Below are 14312 nucleotides of genomic sequence, written 5' to 3'. Positions count from 1 at the left end.
CTACTTTTGAATATCATCAGCAGTTTTTGCTGCTGTAACCCTCAAGGACATTCAGTTTTTCTATTGTGTTACAAATGCTTTGTATTGACAAGGTCTCCCAGTGTTCTGTCATTAATAAATGCCATTCCCACATTCTATTGAGTTGTTGCCTGAATGCACAGCCTTGGCAGTCCTGTGAGGGGTTGCTTGTTCATGCCCATTACAGAAATTGATTACTTTCATACATAAGGATTGACATTTCTATTGCATCTTTATCAACATCATCCTTAGTCATTCAATCTTGTTTTCTGTTTGATTTTATTGTTCTTACTTTTCTGAGAATTCTTACTGTTTCTCAACAGTATTTTGTGTTTAAAGCTTACTACCTTTATTGTCAGGCATGAATGCTTTTGTCTATTACTTTACCTTTTGGTTTTTGTTGACATGTTGCTAAATTGGTTTCTGACTGGTACAGTTTGTGACCTGAGGATTAAAAATGCTTGTATTGCATAGTGAAAAATACACCAAGTCCAAGATCTACCAGGGCCTTACTGAAGGCTTAAAATAAAGAAGGTCAGAATACACTTCACCACTTCGGCTTAGGTTAATATGATCTTTGATTCTTTGTCTCAGTTGAGCTTATGACCTCTGCCAGATCACAAATCCAGAACTTCTCTGGCTCAATCAGTGACTGAATTCCCCATCCTCACCAGTGCCATCACATTTGTGAGCATCACAACTCTCAGGGGATGTTTGGAAAAGGGTCACACAGACTCTTTCTCTGCACTGTGACTCCTGACCTAGGTCCTTATTATCCACAGCTGTTACCAAGACAGGAGCTGATCCCCCTCTGACACACAGATGAAGAGTACTGGAGTTTCCACAACACAGGCTGCATGTCCAGTGGATAAACTAAGAGAACAATCCTGTACAAGATAAGAACAGTATACATCATTCATTATCAAGGGTATGCTAACAAGATTATATTTAAGTTCTTATGTTAAAAAAAAGCCTAAAAAACCCAAACAAATAAATAAAACCCCAAGCCAAAGCTGTGGAAACCTGTTACAGGTGATGCCTTGCTGCTAGACCTGCAATTTACATGCCAGTTCTCTCAGAAAGAGGTCATTCTGACTTTTGCATTCTTCCCATTGATTTAATTGACCCCTACTCTCTTTAGCCACTCAGCCTTTGGTCCTGTCATCTCATCCTAGGAGAACAGGAGAACATTAATTCAGAGTATATCTAAACAGTTATTTGGAACCCACTTGTCTGAATAATCTTCCCCTCTCTGGCCTACATTTGCCCTTTCTGGCTCCCCAGCAGACACCTGTCTTTAAGTAAAAGCTAGATTGTGCCCCTGTGACCAGCTTTACCTTTTGAGGATGAAATTTCTGACATGACTTCAGCATTGGAGTTAATTCATGTCCTGCTCACTCACTTAGCTTATTATTGCTTCTGAATTTGCAGACATGTCTGTGCTCCTGGGGCTGTAAACTAATTGTATTTACTTCATTGTTAATTATGTGGTCAGCCAAAAAGTAGTGTCTTCTTAGCAAGTATCTTATCCATAGTACATCAGTTTCAAGCATTGTCTGGTCACTTTCCTTCATCTTGTTACCCAAATTTCTCTTTTAGCTGGGTCTTACTGATCACTCACAATTTCCCATACACTTTAGAATCAGTTATTTCACTAAATCTGTCTCAAGACTGTGTTTTTCATCTGTCTCAGGACAGATGTACTTCCCTTGGTGTTAGTTAGTGTCAGCATTCCATACCCTGGCAATCTTACGGCCTACTGTTTTTAAAACATTATTTTTATCTCACCAGAAGTTACTTCATATGTAGAATACAGAGAGAAAAGAGCAAGAAGGTCCTTCTGGAGTTCTGTCTCTGTAAGCCCTTCTCCCTCTGTCCATTACTGTGCTGGCATAACTGTGGGAGGTGCACTTAGGTCAACTGCCCATTCAAGCCCAATATTTATATTGGGTTGTGTGTCCTTCAGTTCTTCAGCATTGTTCTGTTCTTTGGGTCATTGTCATTGTCTCAATTCACACTGCTGTCTCTTCTCTCTATTCTCTTTTCATTTTTAAAGAGCAACAATAACAAAAAAAACCTCAAAGAAATGACACACCACCAACACCAAAACACCTCTTATTCATTCATTCCTGGAAATTTGTGCAGACTCTTGTTCAGACCGTGTGTTCTCATTGTTAAGCATTAGCAGTATGACTTTACAAACCTTTTGTTTAGATCCATCTATTTCATAGTATCACACTAAACTTGATCTCAGGTTGTAGAAATTTGCAGCTGCAAGGAGTAGTCTTGCACTTTCTCCCTTCCAAACCCTGAGAGCAAGGTTACATGAGTGGATGTGATGGACCAGATCATTTTATAGGATATCATTTTATATTTTACCCCTTTTCACTCCCTGAATAAAAATGTTTTCCATCAAATCAGCAAATTTTTGGTGCCATGAACTCACTCATGGAGCTGATTCAAGAAAAAAAATGTGAATATGTAGATGACAGTAGGAGAAAGAAGAGCTGTGGCATTTGGCAGGAGCTCACCTTTAGGATTAAGCATTTTGCAAGACTACTTTTTTTACCAGGGATTTTTGGGATACTTTTCTAAAACTTTTTCAAAGGAGAGAAGGAGTGAAACTCTCCACAGCTTGCCATTTTGTTCATTTGGCATATATATATTTAAGAAGGATGTAATGGAGATTCTTATCAGCAGTTCCTGAAACAATGGCTGTACTATCTAAACTTACTGGATGTATTTGCAGAGCTTTCACTGTAATTTGAACATTACAAAATATTTATAGTTTGATTGAGATAAAGTGCCTCATTATATTTATGGTTTTAAATTAGCATTTCTTTTAATACTTTGTTCCTTTCAAGTTGCTACTACACAAAATGGAAAAGAAATTGAATTGGAATCTACTGAAAAGGAATTACCAAAAGATGAAAAATATATGAATGAAGTTTTTTTATTTTTGAGAAGTATGTTACCTGATAAATTAGTATTGTATAGGAAAAACCACTAAAATTTATGCTCAACACATAAAAAATGTTCTGTTATCTCAAAAATGAAGTTATTTTAAACACAGTCATACTGCAGAGGTTTGTATTGTTTATCAGATCTTGTCGTGTACCTCAAAAAAAAAAGCAAAAGTAGGAAATACATTATATAAGGGGGTGTATGTACTTTTAAATTGCTTGGAATAATTTATTTGCTATCTTTCAGCTACTACCTTAATACTGGACTTACATCATTTTTAGCATCAGAAATCTCTAGCTGTACTCTATAAATGAAAAGTTAGAATGCTAAACAGTATTAGATTCTAGCATTTTTTATTTTCAGAATTTAAGCACCATAGGAACAAGCTTAGTGTAAAGGGATCTTCCAGCCACTGACCCAATCACTGGTGGTTCTCCAGGAATTTAAGGTGGCTCTTATATCTTGCAGAGCAAGCTAATGGTAAATAAGTTACTATGTAAAACTCCATCAAATTTAGCTGCTTTTGGAAGGATAATGTAAGTATGATGTAAAATCAAAAGCAATGTTTGACTTTTTAAAGACATATCTTGTTTTTAATCAAAGTGTCTTATTTTATTAGGTGAATTATTCTTGGGTATTTTCAAATAATACCATTTTAACTGCAAATGTCTGAATTTCTCTTCTGATTTTGATAGGTAAATATTGGAAAAATGGATTCTCCCATTGAGAAATGGAACCTCATAATTGGCAATTTGGCCTTAAAACAGGTAAATATAATGGGTTTATTGGATTAATTCTTGTAAGAGAGTGATGTTATTGAAAAAGTTAAATCACAAACACTGCTAAGTATGGAGATGAACAATGTTAATGGGAGAGTAGGTCTACTACACTGGCTCTTCTCTAAAACAATATGAGCTTTTATTTATTAGAAAAAGAACTAAAGTATTGCTTAGGACTGTACCAAGGGTATTTCCTTTATAATTTTTCCTGAGAAAGAATCTGAGGGTGATTAGAGAAAAATTTCAGATTTGGCAAAGCCCTTTAAATTTGACCTTTCAAATGTTTCTAGTACCATATTTGCATTGGATTTGATGTTTAAAGGAAGTGTGGGATAGAGCTTTTGGATAATAAACAATATTTTAGATAACTGGGTCATTTGAGGAAAGGAGCACATGCTCTCCAAAGCAGCTGTTTCTTGAGAACTATTTCTGATTCATAAGTTATAATGTAACATTCCTAAAACACAGGTGAAATATTTATGTTGTGACTTCCCTACTTTAAGTGGTTTAGAAGCTTCTTTATGCATTGGCTTCTTGTAATTTCTGAGCTCCTCTTCCTGATTTTACTTTTGCTATTCTGGAGTCTGTAAAATGCTGGTATAGCCTTTTCTGCTGGCCTAAGACTTTTATTCTTCATCATCCAAGTTTGTCATCCTCTCTACAAAATAGATGAACATGCTCCTGTTATACCTGGCATGTTAATGTAGATGGGAGGAAAGGCTAGCAGAAAATGATTCCTCCTAAGTCTGTCAATTATTTTATTAATTCACTTTCTTTTCCAGGTTCAGGCAACAGTAGTTGGTTTTCTAGCAGCAGTGGCAGCAGTAATATTGGGCTGGATTCCAGAGGGCAAATACCGCTTTGATCATTCAGTCCTTTTGTGTTCTAGCAGTGTAGCAACTGCCTTCATAGCTTCTCTTTTGCAAGGTAAAGGGGGTACATGTACTACTTTGTGGTATTTATTTTTCTGTGGATGCAGAATGTGTCTTATGTTGCTATTCCTTTAGAATTTCAATCCGGTAAGGTACATTACACCTGAAAAAGCAGCTGAGGATAAGATGTCCGTTTGCAATTTCCATATAGGTGGGCATGTTGCATTCCTCTCCTCTCATAGTCTTTGAAAAGCTTTTGATTTTCATGACCTCCTGAGCATATCTAAACAAAAAAGTGTGGTCTTGAGACTTTACCTACTATGATGTACAACTTCTCCCCCGCCTTCATTTATGTACAAAATATATTCTTACTACTAAGCAGATAAAACTTGTTTATAATTACACTCAAGTGATCCTGGATGTTAGCTTAACTGAATTCAGAGTTCCAGGTTGCCCATGCTGCTTGTGTGTTAGTTTGTGCTCTGCTTTGTGGCTGAGTGAACAATTTGGCTTGAAAGGTTTGGACCAAGTTCAAGTCCAGCTCTACAAACAGTGCCAGTGTCTGTCTGGAGCAATATGGCATGATGAATTCAATTCTCTTCCTAATTGTCAGGAAACATTTAACCATAAAACGTTGTACTTAATGGACAGGAAGGGGAGGAGGAAAGTACCTCTACTTGTGACATGTTCTTAATGAAAATACATGGTCAGTAGTCTTAAGAATAGTAAGTCAAGTAAAATGGGTAACTTCCTTGTTTTGCTGCTTTGCTATGCTTACTTATGTGAAAATTACAAAATAGTTAAAGTTTTGCATGGAATTAAGAGTACACATGTTTTTTAGAGACTAGAAAGCCACTGAGTTTGATCATGTGCAGAATTAAGGGCAGCAAGAAAACTGTGGAACATGAGTGCATGTTTTACACTTCTCATGGATGATTTGGACATGAAGAGAAACTTTGTTTTTTGTCCTGGTGATGTGTCAGTACAGGAAATTACTTTCTAAGCTTTATCCTCCTACATATGAAATAGGTGCTTTTGAAATATATTTTTACCCTACAGGATTATGCCAGTTCTTTAGAGAATTTCCTGGTGTCTATAATTCCTTAGGCTACAATTCCTTATAAATTCTTAAACTCCTTAAACTCTTTAGTTTCTTTGAAAGTGAACTCCTAATGTAGCATACCATTATAATATAACATAAAGGATAGCATGTACAATTGAAGTTCTTATATATAATATCTGATGAGAGGGAAGTTACTCAGGTTGTGCCAAAGACTGTAACAGTGCGAATTTTATTTTTTTGTAGCCACTTACATTTTGTAAGGAGATTACTCTTCAAAAGTTAGTGTTGGTATTTATAGGAAAAAATACAAATTAACACCTCGAATTTTTTCATGTGTGTAACAAGTAATATTTTTTATATGTTGTCTTGGTTTAATTTATTATGTAGCTTCTTGGTGTTTGATGCTAACTCCATGATAGTCTTGTGCAATATCAGATGTCAAAGTATTTCAAAGTATTTAATCTTATGTTGTTTTCAGCCTAGGTTGATTAAAGTTTCAGTCAGGTGAAGTTACCAGGATTGGAAAAGGATACACTTCATTTTTTTTTTTTTCAGGAAATAGCTGCCTGACAATAGTGCTAATTCTAGTAAAGCAAAGTAGCTTATTATTCTAATAAGCAAAGTAGTTTATTGTACAGATTGTTCTTGGGGTTTTTTGTGTTTTTCTAAAATGTATATGTTCATTTTTTAAAATGGTTAAAACTTAAAAACGCAGTCATCAATCAGGTAGGAAGACCAATAATCCTAGGAAAAAAAGCACTGACTTCTTATTTATTAAGTTTGAAATTGTCATAGTCTTGGGATTTTCTGGGGAATTGCAACAGTGGATGCAGTTACTGTACTGTCTTCTTTGTTGAATTTAGGAGTAATAATGGTTGGAGTTATTGTTGGATCCAAGAAGACTGGTATTAATCCTGACAATGTTGCCACTCCTATTGCAGCGAGTTTTGGCGATCTCATCACCCTTGCCATATTAGCATGGATAAGTCAGGGTCTGTACACTTGCCTTGGTAAGTGTGCTTTTAAATGTGTATGACTCCCTAGGAACCTTTTTTGGTTTAGGAGGGTGGGGAAAAGGCTGGGAGGGAGAACTTCAGCAAACCTTTTAGTCTGACTTACTTTTTTGTTGACATTTATACCATTAAATGGTAAATCCTAGAGTACCATGATTTTTTTTCCCTTTATTTTAATGAATCATAGAAGTCACTAACCTGAACTTCAGCACAATCTAGAAATATTTGAAAGACTTTGACAATATCACAGGCAACCTACGTGTGAAATACAAACCATAATAATGAAGAAACAAATAATGTGAAAACATTTTCTCACAGTGGGAAAAGAATGTTAAGAGCCTTATTAAAAATGAAATAATTGCTGCAACTAACTCATTCCATAGAAACTATTAAAAGTTTATTGTAGGCAATTATACTATAATATACCACAGATAAAAAATTGTGTTGTCCATAACTTACCAGAGATGCTGATATCATCACATATAGTCTTTACAGCTCATTGTCCAAAATTTTTCATATTTACAACAATTTTCTGTATTACAACATCAGCCAGAAAAAGTATCTAATAAGACTCAAGCTACCATAGTGTGACTTGCAGGGTTTTTTTCAGTGTTTGGTTTTTCATGTTTACAAAGTGTTGTCATGATGTCAACTTAAATGTATCAGTGTGCAAAAGAAGCATTTTAAAATATTTTCTGTATTTTTGTTAAAATTTAAATAGTATTTTTTGTTTCATAACTATATTTAAATCCTTCCTATTATATTCTAATAACTGCATTTCTCAAATATTTCTTTTAAATGCTTCTTTTAAGGAAGTTTGTAAATTCACAATGAAAATTGATGAAGATATTTTTTAGCATCTCTTCTTTCTTTTCTTCTGATGAGAAAAAGTCCAATAACGTGCTATTCCTGTTAATCCATCAAGCTAAACAAAAAAACACTCAGACCCCCCAAAAGAGATGGATAAAGAAACTTGGACTTCTTTGACACATTTCCAGAAATTTACCTTTCTAGATACAGGTGTTCTAATGTATCTCAGAGGAATAAAAAAAGAAGTGGGTACAGTTTGAACTGATCCTTTGCTGCTTTAATAGCTGTCATGACCACTCACATTTTGCTCTCCCACTGCAGCTGGAAAGCAGATCCTACATGTGTAGGGGTAAGAATCAGTATGCTTCCAAGAGTTACTCCCAATTTTCTACCTATAATGTCTTCTGGAAATACTTCTCTTTTGGTGAAGTATGTAATTATCTAGTTGCTCATTCTGCTCTTCATATTTTTTTCAATGTCTTTGTATTCTTTGGTTTTGGAAACAAGAAAGTCTTTCTAAAGAAAGGACATGCCATGAAGCCCTTGGAAAGAGGTGTTGGAAAGATGAATGTGTTTGAACTATGAAACAGTAGCAAGGAATAAAAGTATGGGGCACCCTCTGCTCAGGGGAAGTAGATCAAGTTGTGAAGGGCAGGCAAGAGACATTCAGAGAATGATTAGGCAACAGGTTAAAAAAGTTAAAGAAATTTTTTTACACAATACATGAGTGGGATGTGAAATTTACTGTTGTGATCTATTAAGAAGACCAGAGTGATTTTAGAAAGCTTTGGATAAACCAGTCAGAAAGAAATCCTTTGAGAAGTATTAACGAGACAGATGTAGAGACTTGAGAGATGGAATCCCTGATGCAAACCACAGCAAAAGCTGGCAGAGCATGCTGAAAGAACCATCACTCTAAACCTGTCATTTTTATTTTCTTCTCCCCATAATTGAACTGTAGACCATAGTCTGACAAAGGATACTAGACTAGATGAGAACTGTGCCTCATCCAGCACAGATATTCTTATGTTCTTTCTATTGTTTCATGCTTTCTCAATGCTAAAATAAGAAGCACAATGGGAATGTTGAAAAGAAATCTTCAGTTTATAGAGTAGCAATGAAACTGGTGGGATTCACTTCTGGACTGTGTTCAGAATTAACCATTTTCCCCTGTGATTTATTAGCCTAACTAATGAAATGGTCTGAAACAAAATAACTTTCTGGCTGCTCTCTGCAAGGTATGAGTTGTTTTCAGACAACAAGACTGGAAGGATGGAAATGATTTGTGTACAAGCTTTATGTTTGTCTGTAACAGAGGCGTACAGCCTTTGGGTTGATACAGTACTTTATGGCATACCCTGAATAGACAGGGGAAAGCCTTTTTACCCAGGCCAGGGCCAAATGAAACACCCTGTTTGGCCACCATCATATATATAATTTTTTAAAGGTTCATCTAAGTTCTTCAAAAATAGTGACAAAGTTATCAAACACGGGGATTCAAATAGTGAAAAGTTAACAGCTCTTAACAACTCCCGGAAAAGAGCTGTGAATCCTTGTCAAATAGCTGGGGAAAAGCACTAGAGGGCTCCCCAGGACTGTTGCTGGAACCTGCCACATTCCCTCCAACAGAGCACAAGAAGTGCTCTGGAATAGGAACACTCAGTAAATTAAACGTGGAGGTCTGTGTTGCCTGTTATTTGTCAGTAATGATTTGGAAACTTCTTTAAAGCTTTCCATTTTTCTCACAGAATATGCATTTAGCTCTCGTATATATTTGATCCGGTTGAGAAGACAAACTGTGTGATTCACATTATTGTTTTCAGGTTCTTAGCAGTTGTTTTGAAGCAGTACATTTCCAGTTTACCTCTGATTTCTAACAGAGGCTGCATTATTTGAGCAAGATGTCTTTTCCCATTTAAGCTGCCTGCTATAAATCTAAGACAAATGGAGTAAAATGAGCTCTAAAAGAGAATGAATTTATTTTCTCTTCCCATTCTTCTGCTATTGTAAAATACATTTGTTTCTTCTGTGAATTAAATATGAAGAGGAAGATGTCTATTCTTTTCTTTAAAGATGCATCTCAAGGTTAATATTTTTAGATTTTTGTAGTAAGATGTTCTACCAGTAGTCTGCCATAGATTTAAAAAAAAAAGTCCCTCACTGTTCCCAAGAATTAGACTGGAGCTGAGTATTCTCTTAGGTCACAAAAAGAGGTGAAAGGACGAAAAAAAGGCCCCACAAAGGAAGATGGAGATAATACACTGTAGAATAATTAGATAAGGACAGGAAAAAATTACTTCTCTCTTGGTCTTTGTCTTGTTCTCACTCTAAAAGCTTTCTACTTTTAGTTTGCCCAGGGAAACATAACTTACTATGTTATGTAAGTTACCTTACAACCTCTGGCTCTGCTGCAGAGGTTGTTTCTCAATGCAGAAGGGTAGTAATTTCTAAAACTTCTATAGCAATTCTTTCAGGAGATCTACTAAGGTAATATCAAAGTAGTAATTGCTTGGATTTGCAGCGATTGTAATAAGCCATAACACATGGGTGAGGATATTTTTTACATACCAACTACTCCTCTTTGGTAGTGTTTGTGTGATCTATATTAATTATTTCAACCTGTTAATTGAAAATATATTTTGCTGTAAGACTTGTCTAAATTTTGAAGGTTTTATCAAAATGTGTTTTAGCATTAGATACATGACCACACTTCTCATAAAACAAATATTTAAAAATGGAATATTTGCACAGTTTATACATATATATTTGCCATTAGGATAAATTTTCCATTATTTACCTCACTGTTGAACTAGGAAGTTTTGGATCACTGTAGTAGCTTCTGTGAGGATGGGATTATAAAACCAAGTAATCAGAAAAAAGTAGTGTTCTTTCTGTGGAAGCAGCTGTTTACTTTACAGTCTCAGCTTTATGGTGGTACTTACCAGTGTTTGCAGTTGTATTCCTATGAATTAGGATGGAATTGTCATGGGTAGGGGCAGGCAGCAGAATTGCCTGTTAATTCTCAGACTCAGACTGGCTATGAAACAACTGAGCTACTGATTTAAATGTCTCAATTTTGCACATTGTGCTTGAATCTTTTTAGATGTGCTATTTCTGGAAAGATTACCATTTCACCTGCTTTGGGAAAAAGGGAGTGTACAAATGCTAAGAATTTGGATATAAACAAAATACATTTTCATTATATTCAGTTTCTTTCAAACATTTTTCTTCAGTTACAAAGTAATGTTTTGTATTCTACATCCTTCCTGTATTTTTTATCATAAAGCATTATACAAAAATCCTTTTCAAAATTCATTCTTTGTACTGATGGTTCTGTCCTTGAGAAGATGAGAGACAATGATCACAGATGGCAGATATTAACCATGTTGCTTAGTGCAGTAGTTGAAACTTCAGGTGTAATGGTAATGAAGACTATTAAAATTTCTCAATTGTATGGCATAGATCATAATTTATTTTAGATATAAATAATTTCTAAATTAAGAAAAACATGTAGGAATATTTGGAGAGTAAAAGAAGGTTTTTTTTCTTTATTATTATTTTAGAGACATATTACTATGTATCTCCTTTGGTTGGTGCCTTTTTTTTGGCTCTGACTCCAATGGGGATTGTTATAGCTGCCAAACACCCAGCTACCAGAACTGTCCTCCACTCAGGATGGGAGCCTGTTATAACTGCCATGATTATAAGCAGGTAGGTCTCTTTGTCTTGCTGCATGGAAGCATCTTGATAGTCCTCCTGTATCTCTGTGTATCTTACTTGATTGTGCTTGGGAGACACAATTAAGACCCTCTAGAATTTAGACTTTGGAATTTTTGCACTGATCTAAGAGATTATTTAATCCAATGAAAGTTATGAATCTTAAAAGTAGAGGAATTGGCTAATACTCTGTGGTATTTGTTATACAAGAGCCAGTTTTAATAAGTGAATAGCTATTGTGATGTTAGTCTGTAGCTCAGAATGAGGTAATGATCTTATATTTAATGATCTTGCTTGCCTTATTTTAAATACTGTACTTTCTTTTCAGTATTGGTGGCCTTATTCTGGACACAACAGTATCTGATCCTAACTTGGTTGGAATTGTTGTTTATACCCCAGTAATTAATGGTAAGACTCTGACAGGATTAATTGCTACTATGTATCAATTGATATACCTTGTTTTGAAAATTGTCTATTACAGTAAATTTCTCTTGTGCTAATTAATATCTGGAATATTAATTTCAAGTTTTGATTTTGATGTCAACAGCTGTTTATTTGAACACCTGAAAAGTGCTTCCTGTTTTCACTACAACCAATGAAGCATAATAGAGAATGTGAGAAGTAGAAACCTCAAGTATGCATTAAGAAACTGAAAGTGAAACTATTGAAAGAGTATATTCAAATATTAAATTATCAAATATTATATTGAAGCAGTTATGTCTGGGAAAATGTAGATATTTTTTTATTTCAAAGGGGTTTTTGTCTGAACATCCAAGACAAATTTTCAAACATTAATTTACTATACACCTGTAATGTATATAGATGTAAGAACTAAGAAGCATAGTTACAGGCAAGTAAATACATTTCTCAAGGTAAATGTGTGCTGTTTCTGGTGATTGGTATGCACTTTTCAGATGTGTAAAGAATGAATTTGTGGAAATTTCATTGTGAAGTGTTCTACCTCCTAAGGATAAGAACAAGCCAAATTTCAGAAGAAATAGTTGATATCTTGTTAGGCTGGTGCAGTTTGAAAATTTCTTTCTTAGTACAGTACCACAGGGTTGATACCTATTTGGTTTGCAACAACTATAATCACCAGCTCTGTTCCCACTGTATTGCTGTCTAGCTGTTCTTTCTCCTTTTTGTATTTTTCCATTTCATTTCTTACACTAATTTGGACTTTTATGTATTGTTATTAAAACCATTTCTCTAGTTACCCACTTAACTTTGCCCTTGCAAGTTTCATATGAATGAATATGTTCTATTCTGTTTCCTAAGCTATAAATGAAATTAATTATGACCACTTATTTTCCACCTTGATAATAAGATGTTAATATGGTCGCTGTATTTTAGTTTTGAACCACATTGCCTTGATATAATTAATTTTCCAGACGTTGTTAATGGAAATGTAACACTGGACAGTACCTAAACATTTTATAAGCTTTACTGTGGTTGAGAGTTAGTAGATCCATTGCTACAAACATTAAACAAGCTGTTCAGTTAGAGGCTTTGGCAGAAGCATGTTATTGGCAAATTCATGTTAGCCCTTGTTTTACAGCTTTCGTGTCTTCTGGATGCTTATAAATTGTCTTTTTAATAATTCACTCTAATTCTTATGCAGGAATATAAATTCACTGATATACAGATTCTCTGCATCATCCTTTTTGACCCACTTTAATGATATATTTTCTGTTTTCTCCACTACAGCCCTCAGGTATTCTCTAACCTCCAAAATAATCAGTTTGCAAAAATGATCACTATTTCTTCATGGATTGTTCATTTAGCTCTCTAGATGCAGTAAATCTAGCATAACTCCCAGGCTCTAGTATTTATTTACTTGTGATCAGGTATCACCATTTTTATGGAGGCAATAGACAAAAGAAATGGACTATTTAAGTCATCAGCAGAGCATGTTGCTTGCTCTTCTTTCTCACTAAGGCCCTCTATTTCCTTTCTTCTCACTTTTAATGTGAAACATTTCCATGTTGCAACTTGAGTTCCTTGCTAACTGTAAATGAAATTTTACGCTGCAGCCATTAGGTTTCCGTATCTGTTCCTTGCCTTTCTATTAATTCAAAATTGGAAATACTTGCATCTAACTTTTGCGTGTTTCCATTTTGATTTCCAGATACCTAAAAGGCAAGGGAGATGTGTTGATCTCCAGATTTTTTTCTGCTTTACACCTGTAACTTTTCTTATAGTAGTCCTTTTTTGGTTAACCCCCTGGATTTGCTTCCTAAGAGAAGAGGATTGTTCTTTTTTCTTTTTAGGCAGGTCTACCCAAACCAGTATTAATAGTATCTATATAAATGTATATAACCAGTATATATACATGCTTTTGAACTGTCTTTATGGGAAAAGAACTAGCCAAAACCTAGAGCCCTGGAGGTTTAGCTGACAGGTCAAAACGTCTTTGAAGAGTTAGGCAGGAGTAAGAGAGGGGAAACTGAGACTGCTTGAGCAGACAGGGAAGGAAAGAGTCTGTCCAGGAGGCTGGCATAGCAAGAGGCATGCTTGACTCAGAATTCTAAAGGTAGAGGCATTTCTACTGGAAAATACAGAGAAGATATGTTCTGTGTAGAGGATGCAGGGGTTTATGGTACACCTCCTGGAAAAGGAAACTATAGGTAGGTAATTTTTTGGGTTGCTGTTAGATTAGCCTCTCCTGGGTTTCATAATTCTACTGACACCTTTTGATATTGCAGGTCAGTACAGTGTAGTAAACTGGGGGTAAGGCAGTTCTTCAGTTAAAAAAGCACATCTGTTGACACTCATTTACTGACATGAAAGGTGTGTTAGGTCACTTAACAGATGGCTTTTAAAATATTAGTGTTGCAGAAAGTTTTCTCTACCTTTCTTGACCTTGAAATTCTCATTGTAAGCCTAAGTAGCGAAAGAAATTGAGGGTTTCCCCCTTCTATTTTATTTTACCTTAAAGTTTGTTGCTCCTATGGCACAGAAAACCTGGGGGAAAAAACATCAGGGAAACCTGAAAGAAATATTCTTTTCTATTGGGAATTTGTCCAGCCAAAATTTGAGGACATTGTAAATTTGTCCAGAATTTCAAGCTGTCACT

General features: G+C 35.2%; 1 protein-coding gene across 5 annotated transcripts in view; it reads left to right on the top strand.

The window, feature by feature from the left end:
- Positions 1-14312, top strand: part of SLC41A2 (solute carrier family 41 member 2) — a 75884-nt gene that overhangs the window by 9411 nt on the left and 52161 nt on the right. For all 5 annotated transcript variants that reach the window (XR_013182328.1, XR_013182329.1, XM_054631633.2 and 2 more), the window contains exons 4-8: positions 3678-3749; positions 4544-4688; positions 6560-6706; positions 11083-11230; positions 11565-11644. Coding sequence is in view for 3 of the 5 variants with exons in the window: in XM_054631633.2 (XP_054487608.1) it covers positions 3678-3749; positions 4544-4688; positions 6560-6706; positions 11083-11230; positions 11565-11644 (592 nt within the window). In the remaining 2 variants the exon portion in view is untranslated. The remainder of the gene's footprint in view (positions 1-3677; positions 3750-4543; positions 4689-6559; positions 6707-11082; positions 11231-11564; positions 11645-14312) is intronic.

The sequence above is a fragment of the Agelaius phoeniceus genome, chromosome 5, assembly GCF_051311805.1.
Source record: "Agelaius phoeniceus isolate bAgePho1 chromosome 5, bAgePho1.hap1, whole genome shotgun sequence".
NCBI lineage: Eukaryota > Metazoa > Chordata > Aves > Passeriformes > Icteridae > Agelaius > Agelaius phoeniceus.
Note: the sequence above shows the minus strand (reverse complement) of the source record. Positions and strands in the feature narration are given on the sequence as shown.